Raw genomic sequence first — 18818 nt, 5'->3', positions numbered from 1 at the left:
GCTTGTGAACAGTTGTTTACGAGATTTTGAGAAAAATTTACGATGGGTTTCATTATTTTGATTTTTTAATAGCGTTCATTTTTGTCAAAACTTGAAATCTGAGGCGAATTGTAGAAATGGTAACTTGTGATACAGGAAGAATATTCAACAGAAGTGTTGAATAAGTTAAGCTCTCGCAGTGCAGCAAATTTCAAAAGGCTACATGTATTCGTTTAGTTGATAAAAAATCGTAAATATAGCAACTTTTGAAGATTGTAGCAAATTAAAGAATTTTTCTAAAACACTTCCGTTTTGCACGGAAGCCTGAAACAGTGCTAGCCAACCCTCCTTTACGTCTAGGTTTTACACACAGGAATGTATTCTTTGTAGCTGTAACATGTTGTATTTCACACCTTGTGAATTTGTGAAAATGCCTTGTGCATTAAATAGGCACCTCCACACTGAAGAACCTCGTTATTTTTTCCTCCTAAAATATTCATTTGGCAAAGAAGCCACGCTCACTTTAGGGCTACCGAGTGATATGCGCATAAAATATAAAATATTCAATGAAATCAAACATGAAATTTTTGACCCGTGTTGATCTCTCGTGGAATCACCTTAACTACTATAACTTTAATGTACCATTACTCTGAAACAATAAAGCATTGAATGCCCCCTGAGCATGTTTACTGGTGGTTTTGAACAGCTCCGCTGGACATCCGCTTTCGCAGGGCTGTCATGGCAAGTCAATTTTTTCTGTTTTCCGCACCGAATTTTAAGAAAATTGGCTGTGGCAAACAGCAGAATTTTAGCCCTTGATCTGAATCATGGAGGAAGGAAAACGGTTAGAAGAGAGCATTGCGCAACGCGATTGAACGGGAGAGCGTCGTCCTAACACGTGGTGAAAACTGCAGAACACGGAGGATACGTGAGAGCACGAGGTAGGTTTTAGTAGTCCCGGTTGATCTTTACTTTGCAAACCCATTCATATGGAGGAATGAAAAAGTGCCTCCATGTTGGCAAATCTGGGTTCTTGCTCCGTGATCTCGGCGCAAGAGGCCACGTGTTGGGCCGACACTGAGCACAGCGACTGGCGTCACGCAGCGTTAGCTTGCCAAGGCTGGCTGCGTGAAGTCATGCTCTCTCCTAACCTTTTCCTTCCTGCATGGTCTAAATTACTCGAAGAGGCAGTAACTACTTCTATGAGACATCGATATGCTTATTTGAATAATTAACGTTATCACGCTAAATATTGTAAATAATTTGCGGCACATAATCTACATATTTAGCTAGTGAGTATGCAAGGTATGTCAACTTTAAATGGATTCCCAAGACTGCGTCAATTTAAATATAAATTTTCGGTGTCCCACGAAGTGCACTGGCGTTCCAATTATTTTTGTGCTGCAGTGTAAACAATGGCGTTTTCTTAATAAAGTAAGACGAACAACGGGGCATATTACCGCAAGGTTGACGGGTCATATCTCATAACTGGTGTCATCCTCAGAATTCGTTCTAAGTCAATATGCCTTGCAAAAGGATAGACAGTTGGGCGAGTTGGTACGGTAACATGTTTTTGGCTTCTAGCACGAAGTGAAACACGGACACAGAAAGGAGCAGACAGGACGAGCGCTCAGTTGAGAATTAGCGCTCGTCCTGTCTGCTCCTTTCTGTGTCCGTGTTTCACTTCGTGCTAGAAGCCAAAAAAATCAATATGCCTTGCATAGTGAGAGGCTGCAATTCGAAGATTGAAATATGTGCACTAGCGTTATCAATTAAAAAGTTAATTCGCGTAATTCGCGTTTAATTGTGTTTTTAAATTAAGTATTTTAATTTTTTCTTGAAGTAATATCCGCTTCATCGATTAATTAAGGTGACGGGTTACAATTGGGCTGTATGCCACAGCCAATTTTTTAATATTTGTTACAGCTTAAAAAAGACACCACTGTACAAAACACTGTACAATTGCACATGCAAAAATAACACTGTACGATAGCACATAAGCGTTACCCCTGTGCGAAACCCATTTCAAATAATGGACGTAAAATAGTTTGTAGTGACAGTGTATTATAGTATTCTGGAAGTCACCAGACAAGCTCATTTAAAGTTGCATCCAAGCCAAGTTTATTGACTCAAGTGCGATCATTGTTCAGAGTTTCGGGCCCGGGCCGGGTAGAGATCATGTCTGAAACAACTAGGCCGTGATTGGGCGGGTCAGCATACGGCACTTTAGAGCTAGGGACGGGCAAAGGCAAGGGTTTAATAAACAATATCTGTACGCAGGATCGGTCTTTGCGAAACACTTTAACGCTAATGGAACCCAACTTTTTTACGCCGCCGTGAGAAGCCCAGCCTCCGTGGCGCAATCGGCTAGCGCGTTCGGCTGTTAACCGAAAGGTTGGAGGTTCGAGCCCTCCCGGGGGCGGCTGCACTTTTTAGTGCTTTCTACTCTCCATTAGGTGTTTCTTTATGTATGTTTTATATACAGGGTAGTTTTTCGTAGCTGCACCACATTATTTAAGTTAGCAAAATATAAACCACGGTATCGTTGTCTTTACCATACGATTGTACGAATTGGCAGCTTCTAGATACAAAGAAATTTCCGCAATTACGTGCGTAATTAGCGAAGTTACTGTAATTAACTTTTTAATTATCAACGTTAGGTGGCTACAGCAAATGAGACCTTTGAAGCCCGTCCTCGACACAACCTATCCGAACAATTAAACTTTGAATAGCGGATTTGACATGGGAGCTACGCGAATAATTTGTTCCCCTTGGCAAGTTCCTTGAAGCCGAAACTGGCTCGACAAAGTGCGTCAATATCGTCAATGTGACCGTCGCCCCGGTTTTCGTCCGTCTCCGAGGTTACACCGGTCCGCTTGGACAGCTTGGGTTGTCTCCTTGCTGTCTGCGGCGCTTGCCTATCGCTTGAGTGCCTGCGGGCCGCCAAATTTACTTCCTCGTTCCCTTGGACCCCTGAAGCGGTGTTATGTCGGTGGAAGTGGACACGTGGCGCCCAATGAAATGGCGAAGTAGGCGGACTGCCAGCATTGAAGCGCTAGGCCAACGCCGCAGACAGCAAGAAGATAACCCAAGCTGCTCTCGGGGCCGTACAGGCGGTGACCACGGAGACCTGACGAAAAAGGGAGGGGGGTGACATCGACGAAACAGATGCTCTTTTTCCAGCCAGTTTCAGCTTCAAGGATCCTGTGAAGGGGAACTAATTGTTCGCGTAGTTCCAACATGAAATCCGCTATTCAAAATTTATTCGTTGGGATAGGTAGTGTTGAGGACGGGCTTCAAAGCACTCATTTGCTGTAGCCACATAATGTTGATAGTTAGAAAGTTGATTATCGTAATTTCGCTAATTACGCACGTAATTGCGCAAATGGCTCTGTACCTAGACGATGCCAAACCGCAAACTCGAATGGTAAACATAACGTTACTGTGATTTATATTTTTCTAACTTAAAAATTTGGTGCAGGTAAAAAATAAGTATGGTGCAGAATAAAATAAGTATGATGATGGCGACCATTAAAATTTACTGGTGCAAAAAGCTACGGTATATAAGGCACTGCATAGGTGCTAATGGAACACATGCCCAGTGGCAACTATGCAGAGATCGAAATTCACCTGAAAGACGTTCATTTAAATCTGGCACTATAGCTTCTTTTCGCCTATGCAGTGATGGAAGTTTGCCGGAGCCAGTTTCGTTGAAGAGGAGCACATGAAAACTGTCTCTTTTCCAGTGACATTGATTCACAATTTAGACGTTCATTGAATTGTGGCACATAACTAGTATCGAATACGCAGTCGGAGAAGTGAGGTTACATTGATTTTATGAAATACGTATCTACAATCAGTGACGTATACACTGTAAAACATGTTCGCGTCAAGTGGGTCAACTGATGAGAGGCGCATATGCAATGCCATACACCTGGGACAGAATTTGTTCCACCGATAGGCTACGGACGCGGTTTCGTCATGACAGCAGCCCCTTACTCTACCAGACCGTAGACGACCCTCTACTGCAAGTTGACGAGAAAACAAATAAAGTCCATGAGCGGCCCTAATGGTGTGAAACCTCCGCTTTCGCGAGGACCCTCAGCTATTTAGCTACTGACGCTTCAGCCTGGGTCACATACGCTTTCAGCCGCAGTAGTGGAGAGTCTTTGCACACATACCTGGACTCATCACACTCATATGCCTGTATGACCTTACTCTATCACCCTTCGGGGTAGCTGAGTACCTAAGGCGCTAGTATACTCAGCTCGAAACTGCCATTTAATCCCCGGCTCCGCAGATTGCAGTTTGAATGGAGGCTAATTGCCAAGAGGCCCGTGTGCATCTCAGCGCAGGTTAAAGATCCCCAGTTGGGCGAAATTCTCCGTAGACCACCACTCGGCGTCCGAGGGACGTAAAAAAGGCTATTGGCTGTAATATCGTTACTCTACCCCCATTTATTTTATACAAACTGCCTTTCTCGAGGCTTAGTTGCAAAAAACACAAAAGAACATTTTTTTCCCACAGCTAACCGCCCATGTGGCTGTCAGTGATCTTGCGTACCCGTCAAAGAAGACGGAATGGTGAAGTTTCGAAGTTTTCCTGAACGCTTTTCTTTTTTCAATACTATACTACCTGACTGATTTCTTTGCAATTTCACTACATTGGAGTGTGGCTCATACCTAGTGGCACAAGTTGGGGTCAACAAGGTACATTAAAGAGGGGGCGCATACCTCGTGACCCACGTCCAGCGATCCAAAGTTTGCGAGAGATAATTTAATTTAAAGAAGGTCCGCCTGAGCTAAGGTGCTCTAGCCTGCTACTCTGCAAAGGGGGAGGGGGGAACGGGGACATAAAGATGTGATGAGAGATGATGATGACATAGCAAGAGGGATGCGCAAAGGTGAAAGCAAGTTCAACACTCTGATGACAAACATTCACAAATGTCATCCATGAAGCCACAAGCAAGTTTCGCATCAAGTCTGTAGTCACCAATTTGAGTGAGCATAAAGATAGAGGCGCTAGGACGAAGCTGGTGTGTGCCTCCCCTGCGTGAACAGCACAATCGTCAAACAACATCTTTATAGCATATAAAGAGCTGCGATAAGCGGCTCTAGCATGGCGAGCACTTGTAGGGCACTTTTGCGGCCGGAGTCTCGAGACCACCGAGAATCACGCGCATTGATTCTACTAGGTGCTTCAGCATTTTTTTGCACGCTCTCCTCATTGTGTTCATCTCCTTGCTTGCCCGTAGTGTTACCGGTTTCATTGGGCCTATAATTCTTGGCTTCATGGCACACAGGACCGCTAGTGCCCGCTGGCATGGCCGTGGGCCTAGAGGGCAGCCAAGGCCATTGCATGTGTGTGTCAGCAGGCGGAGGTGAATGTTTGCCGCGTGCTCTCGTCGTCCAAGTTAACTGGTGCAAAAAAGCTACGATGGTCACACAGCGCCACATGAATGGCAATTCGTCTGCTCAAATTAATCGTAGCAAGTGATAGCAAATTTCCCCTTCATTATTCAATTGTGTGCCCATTGATATGAAAAAAACAGAAGGTCACTCAGAGGGTGCCCCTTTGCATTTGCGGTGCTACGCTTTCTCTAGCAGCGCAGTTCGCCCCCATTAAAATGCCGCCGCCGTGGTCAAGATTCGATCCCGCGACCTCGTGCTCAGCATATAAAGTAAGATGAACAACGGGGCACTTTACCGCCAAGTTAACGGGGCATATCTCGTAAACGGTGTCATCCTCAGAATTCGTTTCAAGTCGATGTGCCTTGCATACTAGGAGGCAACAATTCGAAGACTGAAGTATGTGCACTAGTGTAATCAATTAAAAAGTTAGTTCGCGTAATTCGCTTTTAATTATGTTATTTATCAAATTGAGTACTTAGATTTCTCCAAGAAGTATTACCCGCTTCATCGATTAATTCAGATGACGGGTTAGAATTGTGCTATAGGAGGTATGCACATGACGTCAGACGCAAGGGGCGCTAGCGTCGGTCGAGCCGTCCGCCATTGCTGCGGTCTCGCCAGCTCTGTCGTATCGGCGCCGCCGCTATCAATGGGTGATCGACGAAAGACAGGAGACGACTGTAGTCCAAAACGCCAGCAAGGGGAAAGAGCCCCGTCTTTATTTCCACAGCCGTTTAAGTAGAACCAGCGTGACGTCAGTGACACGTGGTTCCATACATGCGTCAGGCACAATAACTCGGCGCGCCCTGCGGGAGCGTGCTTTCAGCCGCATAGAAGTACATTCCAGCACAAGCTCCGTCTGGCTGCATCGGTGTGGTGTTGTGCTGCTCGCTGTGAGACGCGGAGTCGCGGCGCCTGTGCCTTCTTTCCACGCTTTCAGCGTAATCCATGTGAGCGGCGCCATGAATTCTGCTAAAATGCGTTTAAGTGCCTACGCACGCGAGCTGTCCGAGGAAGACAGATCTCGAAACCTGCAAAAGCTGCGCCTTTGTGACGGCGTCGACCCGCTTGATCTCCGAGGTGAAGAAGTTCGGCGCGATGCCGATCTCTACCCGCTCGTCGACTTCACGGATATAAAAGACTACCTTGTTCATGCAACAAGCTTCGTAACAAGGGAGCAGTTCAAGGCATACCAGGCAATGGAGGCCCATAATTATCTAACGAGCGGTTGGGTCCAGCAGCCTGCCTGAATGTGCTATCCGACGGCTGCGTCGTCATCGCTTGCCAGGTAAGTTAGTGCGATCCACAGACGTGTTTGTGTACGCTTGCGAAATGCTTGAATGATGCGCAGAAAGGAACGTACATGGTCGTCAACTCTTAGCTAGAACACGCGAGCATTTGGCCGTGTTCTTCAGAGGGCCAGTGCGTCCATCGGAGACGCACAACTAAGCTAAGTGGAAGAAGAAGAGAAGCACGAGCTTCGGGTCTCTGTATGCCTGTACCGCATTGCTGTGATGAGCGGCCGTGTAGGACGTACTGAGCTTCTGAAAATTATGGCAACGAGCTCTCGTGTTTTAGTTAAGAGGGATTGACCGTGTACACAGGGGTTGACAGTAGTTCGGTAGTGCTTGTTCTTGGTGCAGATTACGCGCGGCTGCGAGTGTTTGAAACTTGTGAAAAAGTGCCGCTGAGGCATGCTTTTTCATTTCATATGGTTCGCTAATGCAGCAAATGTAGAGCACGACATTTATTAGTAAAGTTTAGGCTCAGATTACTGTTTCCACACTCGACCAAAATGCTTCAGATGTTCCAATGCAAGTGGGTTCAAGTGTAGTGCAAGGCAGTAATCCGCCTAATTTTATTTCTGTCTTCATCGTGCGATACCTTGCTTTTGGCCATTTTTACATTACATACTTTAATGACAGAGATGCTGAAAGTGTTCAACGAGTTCAGATCTCATTCCTGGTCCGCTTTACTTGACTGCCTCATTGTCGGACGCAGAGTGGATCCAAAAAACTCAGTCACAAAAAAAAATCGGCGATGGCATTAAAATGGCATCCTAAAGAAAAAGGTAAACTTATGTAAAAGAGAATGTTCTCGTTTTCTTTTGTTCCTAAAGGGTTTTCTGTGTCTTGTTATGGCATATTTCATTCTCTTGCTTTACACTTCTGAAGCCTCTCCCAACCTTGTGAAGCATTATGCAGTGTTTTTGGCATTAAGCAGCTTTGTTATTTATGCAGGTCCGGCATTCCCAGTCAGTCAATGACAAACCGCTGACACATTGGCTTGTCATCAAGGAGGACGGTGAAGTTCAAGCTGCGCACTGTACTTGCAAGGCAGGCCTCGGGGAAGCCTGCTCTCACATTGCAGCAGTGCTTTTTTACATAGATGCAGTTGTGAAGAGTAGGGATGGGCAAGCATGTACAGACAAAGTAAATGCGTGGCTGCCTCCAACAGTGCGATCCGTCGAGCCGAAGAGGGTTTCCAACGTGAATTTCGCCTCTTCAACTATGAAAAAAGGCTCATGGATGGGGAACAGCCTCTTCGTAAGAAGAAACAAAGAAGGGCTGTTAAGGAGGCAACAGAAGAAGAGTGGGCAGCATTTCTGGCTGCTTGCCACAACAGCAGAAGCCGGCCAGCACTCCTGTCTTTGCAGCCTGATTTTGCTGACCACTTTGTTCCCGTGGCGATGAAGTTCCCCAGTGCCATTCTCACGAATTTGCAAGAGGAGGAGATTCCGGGCACATGGAACGAGATCACAGAGAAATGCTCTGCCCTTGCTGGAGGCCTGTCAATTGAGCATGAGGTACATCACCTACAATTGGCATGTTTCCGGTTCTTACTGTATTTGGTTTTCTGCAGCAGTACTGCCCTGCAAATGCCAGTTGAAACTGCTGACTGATTTTGCTATTTTTAAATGACCTTGACGCTTTGAGCACTTTGCAGTCTTCAGACTTGTCTGTGAACTATATCACCGCATATCTTCACTGTCTCGTTGCAGGTCACTGAGTTGATAGAAAAGGAGACCAGAGAGCAGGCAAGAACTACGAAGTGGTTCGCCTTCAGAGCTGGCCGCATCACAGCATCAAACGCAAAGGCTGTGTGTAGAACATCCACCACAAACCCCTCGCTGTCCCTGCTGAAAAGGTTATGCTACCCTGAAGATGTGCAGTTCTCCAGCCCACAGACTTCATGAGGATAATGAGCAGAAAGCCACCAAAACTTACGCAGCTGCATCGAAAAATGTGCACATTATTTTTCAATATAATCAGGCTGGACTTCACATCTCTACCGAAAATCCATTTCTGGCTGCAACCCCCGATGGTGTGGTCAGCTGCGATTGCTGCGATCGGGGGGTGGTGGAGGTGGAGTGCCCATACAACAGCAGAGAAAAGCCTGTCAGAAGTTGTGCAGAGTCCAATACAGCATGTCTTGAGATTGCAGACAACAAAGTGATGTTGAGGACTAATCACAGTTATTATTATCAGGTCCAAATGCAGATTTACGTGTGCAAGGTAAAGTACTGTGATTTTGTAGTTTGGACATTGAAGGATTGTATCGTTCTTCGAATCTATGAAGACTCGCAGTTCTGCAAGAATATGCTGCAACCTTGTACCCTGTACTTCAAGCTTGCGATTCTGCCTGAACTGTGCTACCGTTACTCGACAGATAATCTTAAAAGGACCACAAGAGGCTAGCGATCAAGAATCTGTGCCACCAGATGTGTACTGTGTATGTGGCGGTCCCGAATCGGGCAGAATGGTCATGTGCGACAGCAAGACATGCAAGCGTGTTTGGCTTCATTATAAGTGTGTTAATCTAAAGAGAGCTCCGAAGAAAAAATGGTACTGCCCAGAGTGCACAGAGCAAAGTAGGAAGGCCTAATTTGTATGCAGTGGCTGACAAGCTTGCCCCTTCTAGTTTAGTGCAACGGCAAACCGTGAACATAGAAAACGTGGAGGGAAGTTTGGTATGAATAGTGCGTAACAATTTCACTGTGGAATGTTATTCTGTATGCATACCTGTAGGAAAAAAACAAAAGCAAATTTAAAAATTTTTTATTTACATCAATTCAGTGTGTACTTGTAGCACCTTTAACTCAAGAAAGGCAGTCGCAGGTATCAGACGAAACAAACACTGACACACAGCTAGGTCACAACAAATTCCGTGTTTCTACGTTCAACGGACAGAAATTTAATCAAGATCCACGCAGAGTTCAAGAATGTTCCATTCCATCCTAGCTAACTCCAGGAAGATATGCACTTGACGTCTGAGACAAACTCGGCACGTACTGGTGGGCGAGTTAGTAATTTTATGTTTTGAACAAAGGCGCGAAATAAAACGACGGACGAAAGAAGACGACATGGGGCAACCACAAAGGCGCACCAATAACTGAACGTTTTATTTCTTGACACAGGAACAAATAGCTGCTGCCAAGAGTTTTCCTGTGTCGAGAAATAAAATGTTGATTTGTTATTGTGCCTATGTGGTTATCCCGTGTCGCCTTCCTTCATCCGTCGTTGTGAACAAGTCAGACAAATCCAAGAACATACTACCTCAGGTTCTTCTGCAGAAGCATGCCGATATGTGCGCATGCACGACAAGAACGCGAGTTCAGCCAAATGGGACGGTTGAGCTGTTCATGTTGCATAATTAATGCTGCGCAAATAAAAAGCATCTTGTCGAGCACTGTTGGTCCATTTTCTTCACCAGTGAGCACTTCCACAGGCAGTGTGAGCTTGAGGATTCTGTAGTTATTTCGTACGAGCCCAATTACCCTCTCTACCCTCTCTACATGAATCCTCACATTTGCTATCTTGTGAGTCTTCTCCACATCCATGGCCGAAAGTTGCTGCTTGCCCTTAGTGAAGGTAGGCATGGCTAACTTGGCACAGTGCATACTAACACTGTCGGCAATTGTGAAGCCTCGGTCGGCTAGAACAGCATCCCCAGGCAAGAGGTTGTTCGAAATGCCACACTTTTCTGCAATAACCTTATCACTTGCCCGCCCACACGAGCCTTTGGAAACAAACGTGACTACACCTTGCGGTGCAATGCCCATCAAATGTTTTACAGTGTTGTGACTTTTATAGTTGGACCATGTGTGCGACCGGGCCAGCTTAGATGAAGGCCCCTCAATGAGAACCTCAAAACAGTCTATAACAACTGCTACCTCCACACCGAATGATTTGCGAAAAGTCATGGGCATAGTTGCCCGGAGAGTCTCCCGGTCAGGCCACTGGACAGCTCGAGAGAGTTGAACATAGGCCACGTCCAGCCACTTGTTGACATTCCTTGACACTGTGGACTGCGACACGTGAAACCTGCAAATAACAATTACACCTACTGGCAACTTTCATCAAACGAAAGTTAAACACAAGGTAGTACCTGTAGGCCAAATCTTGTAGAGGAGTGTTGAGCCGCAGGCGCATCAGAAATATGACCATTTCTTGAAATGCTGTCAGAGAGTTACGGCTTGTATGCGTTGCGCCTTCCTCTAGTAAGTTGAACAATACAAGCAGGAGGGCAAAGTTGGGCAGCCCAGTGTAAAACTGGACCATATCCTCCCTTGTTTTCAGAATGTCTTCTGACAACACGTGCATGCTGAGCTCCTGTTTTACATCTCGAAGCTCTGAGAGAAGGTGCCTGTTTTCTTCCTCCAACTGTCCGATGTGAGCCATTGTCAGTTCAGTCACATGAATGAAGTCAGCCTTCCGTGAAAAGATGCAGATATGCGTGATGCTAGCACCAGGAATTTCTTCTAGACAAAATGCATTTCTTTCCACTGCTTAAACGCACACAACTACTGGTGATAAGCACTCTGGGACGTACCTCTATTTTTACAGACTTCAACAGGAACCTGTGGCTGTTCTGGTTCTTGACCATCAGCAGATGAAAGTGCGTCTTCTGTAATCACTATGTCATCTTCAACTGTTGTGTTTGGGCTCACTTGGCATTCTTTCAGAGGGCTGGCTCTTCTTTCTGAGCGTCTTTGCTTTCTCCTGTATCTGAAAATAAACGTGGCCCATTCCTACTGAAGGCATAACGAACTTCAGCATACACACTTATTTACCAAGCGCCTGAAAAAGTAAGGGCATTTACCGGGATGCCAAACCTTCAGAGTCCACACTTTTTCCATGTCCTAAATGAAGTGATGGTGCACCGTCTGGGTCTGCCTAAGCCATTGCATATGCTGGTCGACCAGCAAAAAATAAAACTATTAACCTTTCAAAAAATGAATGTCAAACTGTTTCTTGTGTGATGTGGATTTACATGCACAGCACAGTAGTGGGCTCTAGGCTTTCACTAGAAATTCTTTATAGAGGTATTTGTTTTACTTTTGGCGCAGAACACTCGTTTTGCGCCTCGTATTTTCGGAAATACAGCCGCATAGAACGCGAGATCCACAGATCACCAGCAGAGCTGTTTTAGTGGCTCGTCAGCAGTAGCTGATTCAGGACGACGTACGCTTTTAAACGGAACGCGTTTTCTTTTCCAGCTCGCATATGTACGCACAGCACTGTTCAAAGAATAATTTTGTAGTACCCGCTACCTTCGCTTGAGCTTATTTTCTTCTGGCAACAAAGTACAAAACAGAACGATCATTCCAGCCCAGAAAACTGCAGTAAAGGCTGACTGTGCTGGATTGAGGCGGTCGCGCGAATGCTGAGACATTCGCTGACCCTAGAACCGCCAACGCGACGACACCGCTACGCTGGGCGTCATTAAAAGTATACTAAAATTGAACTGACGCTCATTCTGAGATATCAGCGCTTACCTGAAATAAAGTGCTTGCCGCACACTCGGTAATGGTTTGCTGAGTCGTCCAAGTCCTTGCGGTTGATTCGACGAAGCCACTCCGCTCTCCTTCGAGCAGTCGTCTCTTCGGTTTTCTTACGTTGGTTTTTCACAACCTTGAGTAGTGAAAAAAAGCTGACCTGCGCGACATTTTCGTCGCCTCGCTTCTTTTTTGTGTGGTTTTGCAACCAAACACAACGCAGTTCACCATTGTCGCGTATGCAGCAGGTCGACGCTGCAGAAACGGGAAATATGCATAGCTAGTATTTGCACTCACTGCAAAAGACACGACCGCACTGCGAACGCGTTGCTGAGACCTTTGGCAGATGCTGGCACACTTCGAAGACGAGTCGCTGCCGAGGTGAACTTGCAAATAAGAAAACATGGCTTCTTTACACACCCTACCCGAGGGGAAAGGCCGCACGGACCGCAAGCATGGCGGACAAGCCGGAACGACGCTGGCGCCCTCCTGGGGATCAGTCCCAGTGCATACTTTATTTATTTATTTCACAATAACCCTAAAGGCCCTCTAGGGAGGGTATTACATAGTGTAAATGTTACATAGGTGGGGTGAACAGTGCGTAAATGTAATTACAATGGAAAAACAAATCTGGTAAAAAAATTAATTACAGTGCATCAACGTACAAACACAAAAAATAATGATAGTTATCAGTACAGCAACTCTAAATGATTTGTACAAAATGTGACACTGTCGTGGAAGCTTTGGTTAACGGCGCATTAAAAAAAGAAAAAAAAAATGTTTACAAATCAGAGAGTCAGACGTGATATATTATGTATGCATGGTACTGCGTAGAGCGTCTGTAAATTTTGAGGCATTTGTTTCGGTGACAATGTGCGATGGCAGATTATTCCATTCTTTCGCGGTGCGAGGTGAGGGAATGACACATTATGCTTTTTACTTTGCAAGAATGATCCCGACGCGGAAAGATGGCTCAGGGTTCACACATGAACTCGTTATGAAGATATACGTGATAGTAAAGCTTATGGAATAGTGTTAAAGGAGATATATTACGGCGAAGTGACAAGGCTTCAAGCTCGGCGCGATTTTTTAATGCTGTTACGCTGGTTTCTCGTGAATAATCTGAAAAGATGAATCGTACAGCACGTATTTATTACAGCACGCATATACAGCACGCATATACCTCCTATATGCCACAGCCAATGTTTAAATATTTAGTGCAGCTTAAAAAAAATTCGCCGTGTACAATTGCACATGAGCGTTACCCCTGCGTGTAATCCATTTCTATTTAATGGATGTAAAATAGTTTCTGCTGGCAGTGTATTATAGTATTCTGGAAGTCACTAGACAAGCTCATTTAACGTTGCATCCAAGCCAAGTTTATTGTCTCAAGCGCTATCAATGTTCCCTTATGAAAATGGTTATGCCCTTTATGTTTACTGTATGTTTCCCGCAGTTCACATGAGGAAATGTCCTTTATGTTTCCTCCATGTTGAAATTTGGCCACTGCTTTTATGTTTCCGTCATGTGTCCTCCCTTTATGTATCCCTTATGTTACCGTACTTTGTTTCCTCCATGTTGAAATTTGGCCACTGCTTTTACGTTTCCTTCGTGTGTCCTCCCTTTATGTATCCCTTATGTTACCGTACTTTATGTTTCCTCCATGTTGAAATTTGGCCACTGCTTTTATGTTTCCTTCGTGTGTCCTACCTTTATGCATCCTTTATGTGGCCGCAGTGATTAAATCCTGTATTTTACGTAGACATGCATAGATGAAGAATTCCGTGTGCACATTTTATTTTTATAAACATTTCCTGAGTTAAAAAGTTTTGCATTGGTTTTCATTGTAAGGTTACTGTTCCCTACATGATGCAGCGCACGGATTGGAACTCTGCTATGGCAGAGAAAATCATGCCAATTTGTTCTAAAATTACAAAGTAATTAGACTTCATAGATTATTTCAGTATAACACTTGGAGTGCCACTGTACGTTCCTCATTGCAGTGCTGCTGTTCTAGTTATGTCTTTGTTACTAATTTAAATGTAATGTTTGGATAGAATGATCAGGTTGGATCAGTGCTCGCACTTTTAAAAGAAAGTTTTGACTATACTTTGCAAAGGTTTGTCTGAAACTACGAACAGTTTATTGGACTATCTGGATGTTACTGCAATTTGCCACGTCTGCTCACAGTAGACCTCTGGAATGTGGTGCTTGGGACCTGAAAAACAAAACAAAAGCCAATCTTTTTCACTTATTCAAAAATATTCATACAAGCAAGAACAGCCTGGCCTGTATGCACACAGCTAAGAAACGTGGAGCAGTCAAAAGCAGCTCATAAAAACATCAGGGCAACACAGAAGCTTTTAACTAATTGTTGTTTGAAACAGACTGAGCTGCCAGTCCACTCAGGTATTAAACTGCTCACAATTTTTTTTAAACATTTCTGCAGCAGCTGCTAAGTCGTACATGACCTTTAGATGTAGGCAACTGGCCAACAAATCTTTGTGTTCCTGCTTGTACAGATGTCTCGTAGTTATATCTCAAGTGGTTACACTATTATATGGTAAAATTCAGGCGGGAATAAAACCAGCAGCAAACATCAGAATACCTGGGAAATTATCACCAAAACTTAAATATCTAGTAAATCAAACGAACAATCGATTACGAAGGGTCTAAAACCTAGGCCGCGATTTTGTAGCGATCCCTTTTCCGATGCTACTCCTTTTGCTCATTGATCTGACCGACATTCCGCTACCGTTATTAACTAGAACAGCCAGCCATGGAAGGTGGGTTATAAGAGTGGCAAACATCGAGTGGAAAGCATCGCAAGAATATCGCATCCCTTATTAGGCAGTGCTACAAGCCACTGCCTTTAACAATCGCAGGCACTGACATCCTGTTCTTCGGATGAAAATATTAATGAAAGCTAGCGTCTGATTGACATGCCTCGATTAAAAAGAAATTTCGCTGTTGTAATGTCGGTCTATATTTGCCCTAGAATATAAAAGACAAATACGCGAGCACGTCGAACACAAACAATGCATACAAGTTCTCGCGAAGCTGGACTTCAAACTGAACACTATCAATAAAGTAATCTTCACACAAGCTAATATCTGTTCAGGTGTCACACATCGCAGTCGCGTGCCAACTCGCGATGCCCGTGACACATCGACATGCATTACACACGTAACTTGCGGAAATTCATATCTACGGAAGAATTTCTTGCCGGGAAACTACCGAGAGAACAGTAACTTTCAACGTTTACGTAAATATTTGCCCATTAAGTCCCAACGATCAGCGGTGGTAGCACATCACTGCATAAAGCAAATAAGCGGTAAGAAATAATAAATTTCACGGAAACTCCCCTCGTGAAATGCTTTGCTAAATGTGCACAGCAGCATGGTCAACATACGCTCAGAACGTGTTCTGTTGTCGTTCCACAAAGCTTACTACATGAACCAAAAGCTGCGAGAATGCGCGCAAGCGTCAGACCTGCTTACCTTCAATGTGGTCAGCAAACGGCTCCTTCGTCTCGTAGACAACACGCGACGACGCTCTTTCCGGCGCGAACACTGTCGAATTGCCGATGAACACCAGCGCACGAAAGCACAACTTTCAACAAATTCTTCCACGCACCATAATTCGAAGCCACAGTACCAGGTATTCCACGAGCGAACGCGGACAGGCGAGAACAAAGGCAGCTCGGACGGGCGCTGTAGTACACATAAGACACTGGCGTATCACAGGAAACATAAGGCGAACTAATGGCGTTACACGAGTCCAGAGGTTTCCTGATGGTTAATGCACACGGTACGGATCACAGTTTGTTTAGGCACTTCGAAAATACGATTCAATTACCGTGTAACTGCAACGAGCACTCCAACCGCGCACACCAACACAACGTGGCCCAGCTCAACCGTCACACTGCGGCAGCGCCGCACTGCGGTTAACAAGTGAATTTAGCCTCCGAGATCTACATTTTGTTTTAGGGCGGGCATTTTGTAAAAGCACGGCCTTCGAGATTAAAAAAAAGTCGTAGCAGGAAGGAAGGTTGGTATTTAAACACAAATTATTGAGTTTAAAGTGTCTTGGTACGTTGCTTTTTTTTTAAGGTATCTACAGAGATTTCAGACGAGCTATGCGCGAACTTTTGCCGACGGACACGAGCCAATCAGCGCTCATCATGTGCAACTCCGTGTGCTTGGGATGGCGGACGGTGTGCGGGCAGTCGCGATAGCTGTGAGACCCACCGATCAGAAATTCCGAATCACCACACATATACACGCTTCTTATGGCGCACAGTGGCGTGTTTTTGAGAATGTCAGGCCTTATCTTGAATAGGTGGAACCATATTTCCTCGTAGCGTAAAGAATAAAGACGACAGAATGTGGCGATGGCTGGCTTGCAGCGGCAGCGGAACTTCGGCCAAAGTGAAGCAGGCGTACTGCTTGCATGCTCGCGTAATCAAATACGGCCATACCCCGCACACAACTTTCATACTCAGCCAACTCACAATTATAAATTATTCAGTTGTACGCCCAAGCAAGCATTTACGGGATCCGCGCTGCCCTTCTTCTACGCGTGCTAATATCGACACAGCAGTTACTCGTACTTGTGGTCAGCGCGAAAGCGACGAGAACAGCTACTTAAATGGTTGTATAATCATATACGCTCACTAGCAAAGCGGCAGATTGGCCGCGGAGGCGTCCGCCTCTTTCGCGGTTCATGTAGCGCAAGCCATCGAACACTGCGCGTCGTGCCACCGCGTCTCCAGCGGCCGCGCAATTGTGTTTTTTCGTGAAGGATTATTCGCTGCATGAGGTTTTGATGTACGTATGTACTGTTAATGGCGCGTGGTGATCAATGCGGCCAAGATAGATAGGGAGGGGGAGGCAGGTGCACCCCCCCATTTTTTTTTTACTTTGATACGCCAGTAGTGAAAGTTAATACATCTTTCAGGTAGACGATCTAACTGTAGCATGTGTAAAAAGATAATCACTGAGCGCACTCTATGTTACCTGGATGTGCACTCGAGGGAGTACACAGCCTGGTAACATAGAGTGCCCACACAGGTAATATAGTGCTCATATATATATATATATATATATATATATATATATATATATATATATATATATATATATATATATATATATACATAAAGCCAGATATATTAATTAAGTAAATTATTTCCCAAACTGGAGACGAAGCGGAGCATCTGAAAGACGCCTGCTATGAGAACCGTCTTAAACACTCAATCAACTATATTTGATAGCCTAGCTGGCGCAAAACTTTCATGAAATTCTTGCATATTAGGTTAAATAGGGCAGATTTCTGCATATGACTTGCTACTGGAGAATAGCAGGTTGAAAAAGTAAGAAATACTTCATATATTAAGAGAATGCATGGCATCAATCATTATATACACCATCCTATTTCATGGAATGATCGATTTTCCGCACAATATAGCCACAATTAGTGCCGGTCGGCATGTCTAGTGCGAGGGGTGCAAGCAGTGCCTTTTCATGGAATCTGCCAGTGACTAACATACAGCACAGATAGCTCTAACTGTATTATTCGCAAAAGATGCTTACTGCGCACATTCTGTTACCTACATGTGCACTCAAGTGCACATGTAGGTAACATATAAAGAGTGCATGCACCATATATAGATTAATGCTCTATGTTACCTACGTGTGCACTGAAGTGCACACCTAGGTAACATCCCGCCGTAAACACAAAGGGCACATACTACAATAATTATAATAAGGGTTGTTTTCTTGGGGCAAAGGAAAGGATAAGTAGAGATTTAGTACTTACAATGACTCTGCAGAGTGTATCAACGGCTGTCACAAAGTACAGATATATCTGCCTGTATTATGTGTACAGGCAGTTGTTATGTGCACTCTATGTCACCTACATGTGCACTCAAGTGTACACTCAGGTAACACATAGTACACACCCAGTTAACATTCTGCCGTAAACATAAAGGACACATCCTAGAGGCATAATAAAGGTCACTTCCTCGAGGTATACGTTAGGATGAGTAAACATGTGGTACACACAAAGTTGGCGTCCCGGAGGTCACACAAAGGAAAAGGAATCATAAAGGTCACATAGGGCACAAGAAGGAAACATAAAGGAAACATAAAGGCAATGAACATTTTCATAGGGGTTCAGAGTTTCGCGGCCGGGCCGGGTCGTGAAATCACTGGGCCGTGAACGGGCGGGCCAGCGTGCCACACTTTCGGGCTCGGGACGGGCCCGGGCAAGTGTTTAATAAAGAATAGCTGTCCACGGGATCGGTCTTTGTGAAAGACTTCGGCGGTAAGGCAACCTCACTTTTTTTTTTACGCTGCCGTGCAGCGTCCAGCCTCCGTGACTCAATCGGCTAGCGCGTTCGGCTGTTAACCGAAAGGTTGGAGGTTCGAGCCCTCCCGGGGGCGGCTGCATTTTTTTAGTGCTTTTTTACTCTCCATTAGGTGTTTGTTATGTATGTCTTATATACAGGGTGGCTTTTCGTAGCTGCACCACATTACCTAAGTTAGGAAAATATAAATCACGGTAACGTTATCTTTACCATACGAGTGTAGTAATTGGCAGCTTCTAGATACAAAGGAATTTCCGCAATTACGTGCGTAATTAGCGAA

At 44.9% G+C, this 18818-nt stretch overlaps 1 protein-coding gene and 2 non-coding genes across 6 annotated transcripts; 2 read left to right on the top strand and 1 right to left on the bottom strand.

The window, feature by feature from the left end:
• Nucleotides 1–2327: 2327 nt before the first annotated feature.
• On the top strand, nt 2328–2401 carry TRNAN-GUU (transfer RNA asparagine (anticodon GUU)). Its single transcript has one exon. It is a non-coding gene; the product is annotated as a tRNA-Asn (tRNA).
• A 7031-nt stretch (nt 2402–9432) lies between these two features.
• On the bottom strand, nt 9433–12336 carry LOC135913640 (uncharacterized). 4 transcript variants are annotated; one of them, XM_070520917.1, is made up of 4 exons: nt 12169–12336; nt 11223–11398; nt 10779–11101; nt 9433–10714 (listed from the first exon to the last, which is right to left on the bottom strand). In XM_070520917.1, the coding sequence occupies exons 2-4, from the start codon at nt 11274–11276 to the stop codon at nt 9943–9945; spliced, it is 1149 nt and encodes a 382-aa protein (XP_070377018.1). In that variant the 5' UTR covers nt 11277–11398; nt 12169–12336; the 3' UTR covers nt 9433–9942. The 4 variants fall into 4 exon arrangements, with proteins under 4 accessions (XP_070377018.1, XP_065302250.1, XP_065302248.1 ...); XM_065446178.2 differs by having other exon boundaries at nt 11223–11392; XM_065446176.2 differs by lacking the exon at nt 12169–12336 and adding an exon at nt 11493–11658.
• Nucleotides 12337–18540: 6204 nt separating this feature from the next.
• TRNAN-GUU (transfer RNA asparagine (anticodon GUU)) lies at nt 18541–18614 on the top strand. The gene has a single exon. It is a non-coding gene; the product is annotated as a tRNA-Asn (tRNA).
• The last annotated feature ends 204 nt before the right edge of the window (nt 18615–18818 follow it).

Source organism: Dermacentor albipictus, chromosome 6 (genome assembly GCF_038994185.2).
Source record: "Dermacentor albipictus isolate Rhodes 1998 colony chromosome 6, USDA_Dalb.pri_finalv2, whole genome shotgun sequence".
In the NCBI taxonomy this organism is placed as follows: Eukaryota; Metazoa; Arthropoda; class Arachnida; order Ixodida; family Ixodidae; genus Dermacentor; species Dermacentor albipictus.
The sequence above is the reverse complement of the archived record's forward strand: the minus strand, read 5'-3'. Positions and strand labels throughout refer to the sequence as shown.

Coding starts and splice junctions, on each gene's coding strand:
- LOC135913640 (XM_070520917.1), bottom strand. CDS start 11,276: ATGGTCAAGAACCAGAACAGCCACAGGTTCCTGTTGAAGTCTGTAAAA. Junction 11,102..11,222: donor TGAAGTCTGTAAAAATAGAG/GTACGTCCCAGA, acceptor TTTTCACGGAAG/GCTGACTTCATTCATGTGAC. Junction 10,715..10,778: donor CTACAAGATTTGGCCTACAG/GTACTACCTTGT, acceptor TGTTATTTGCAG/GTTTCACGTGTCGCAGTCCA.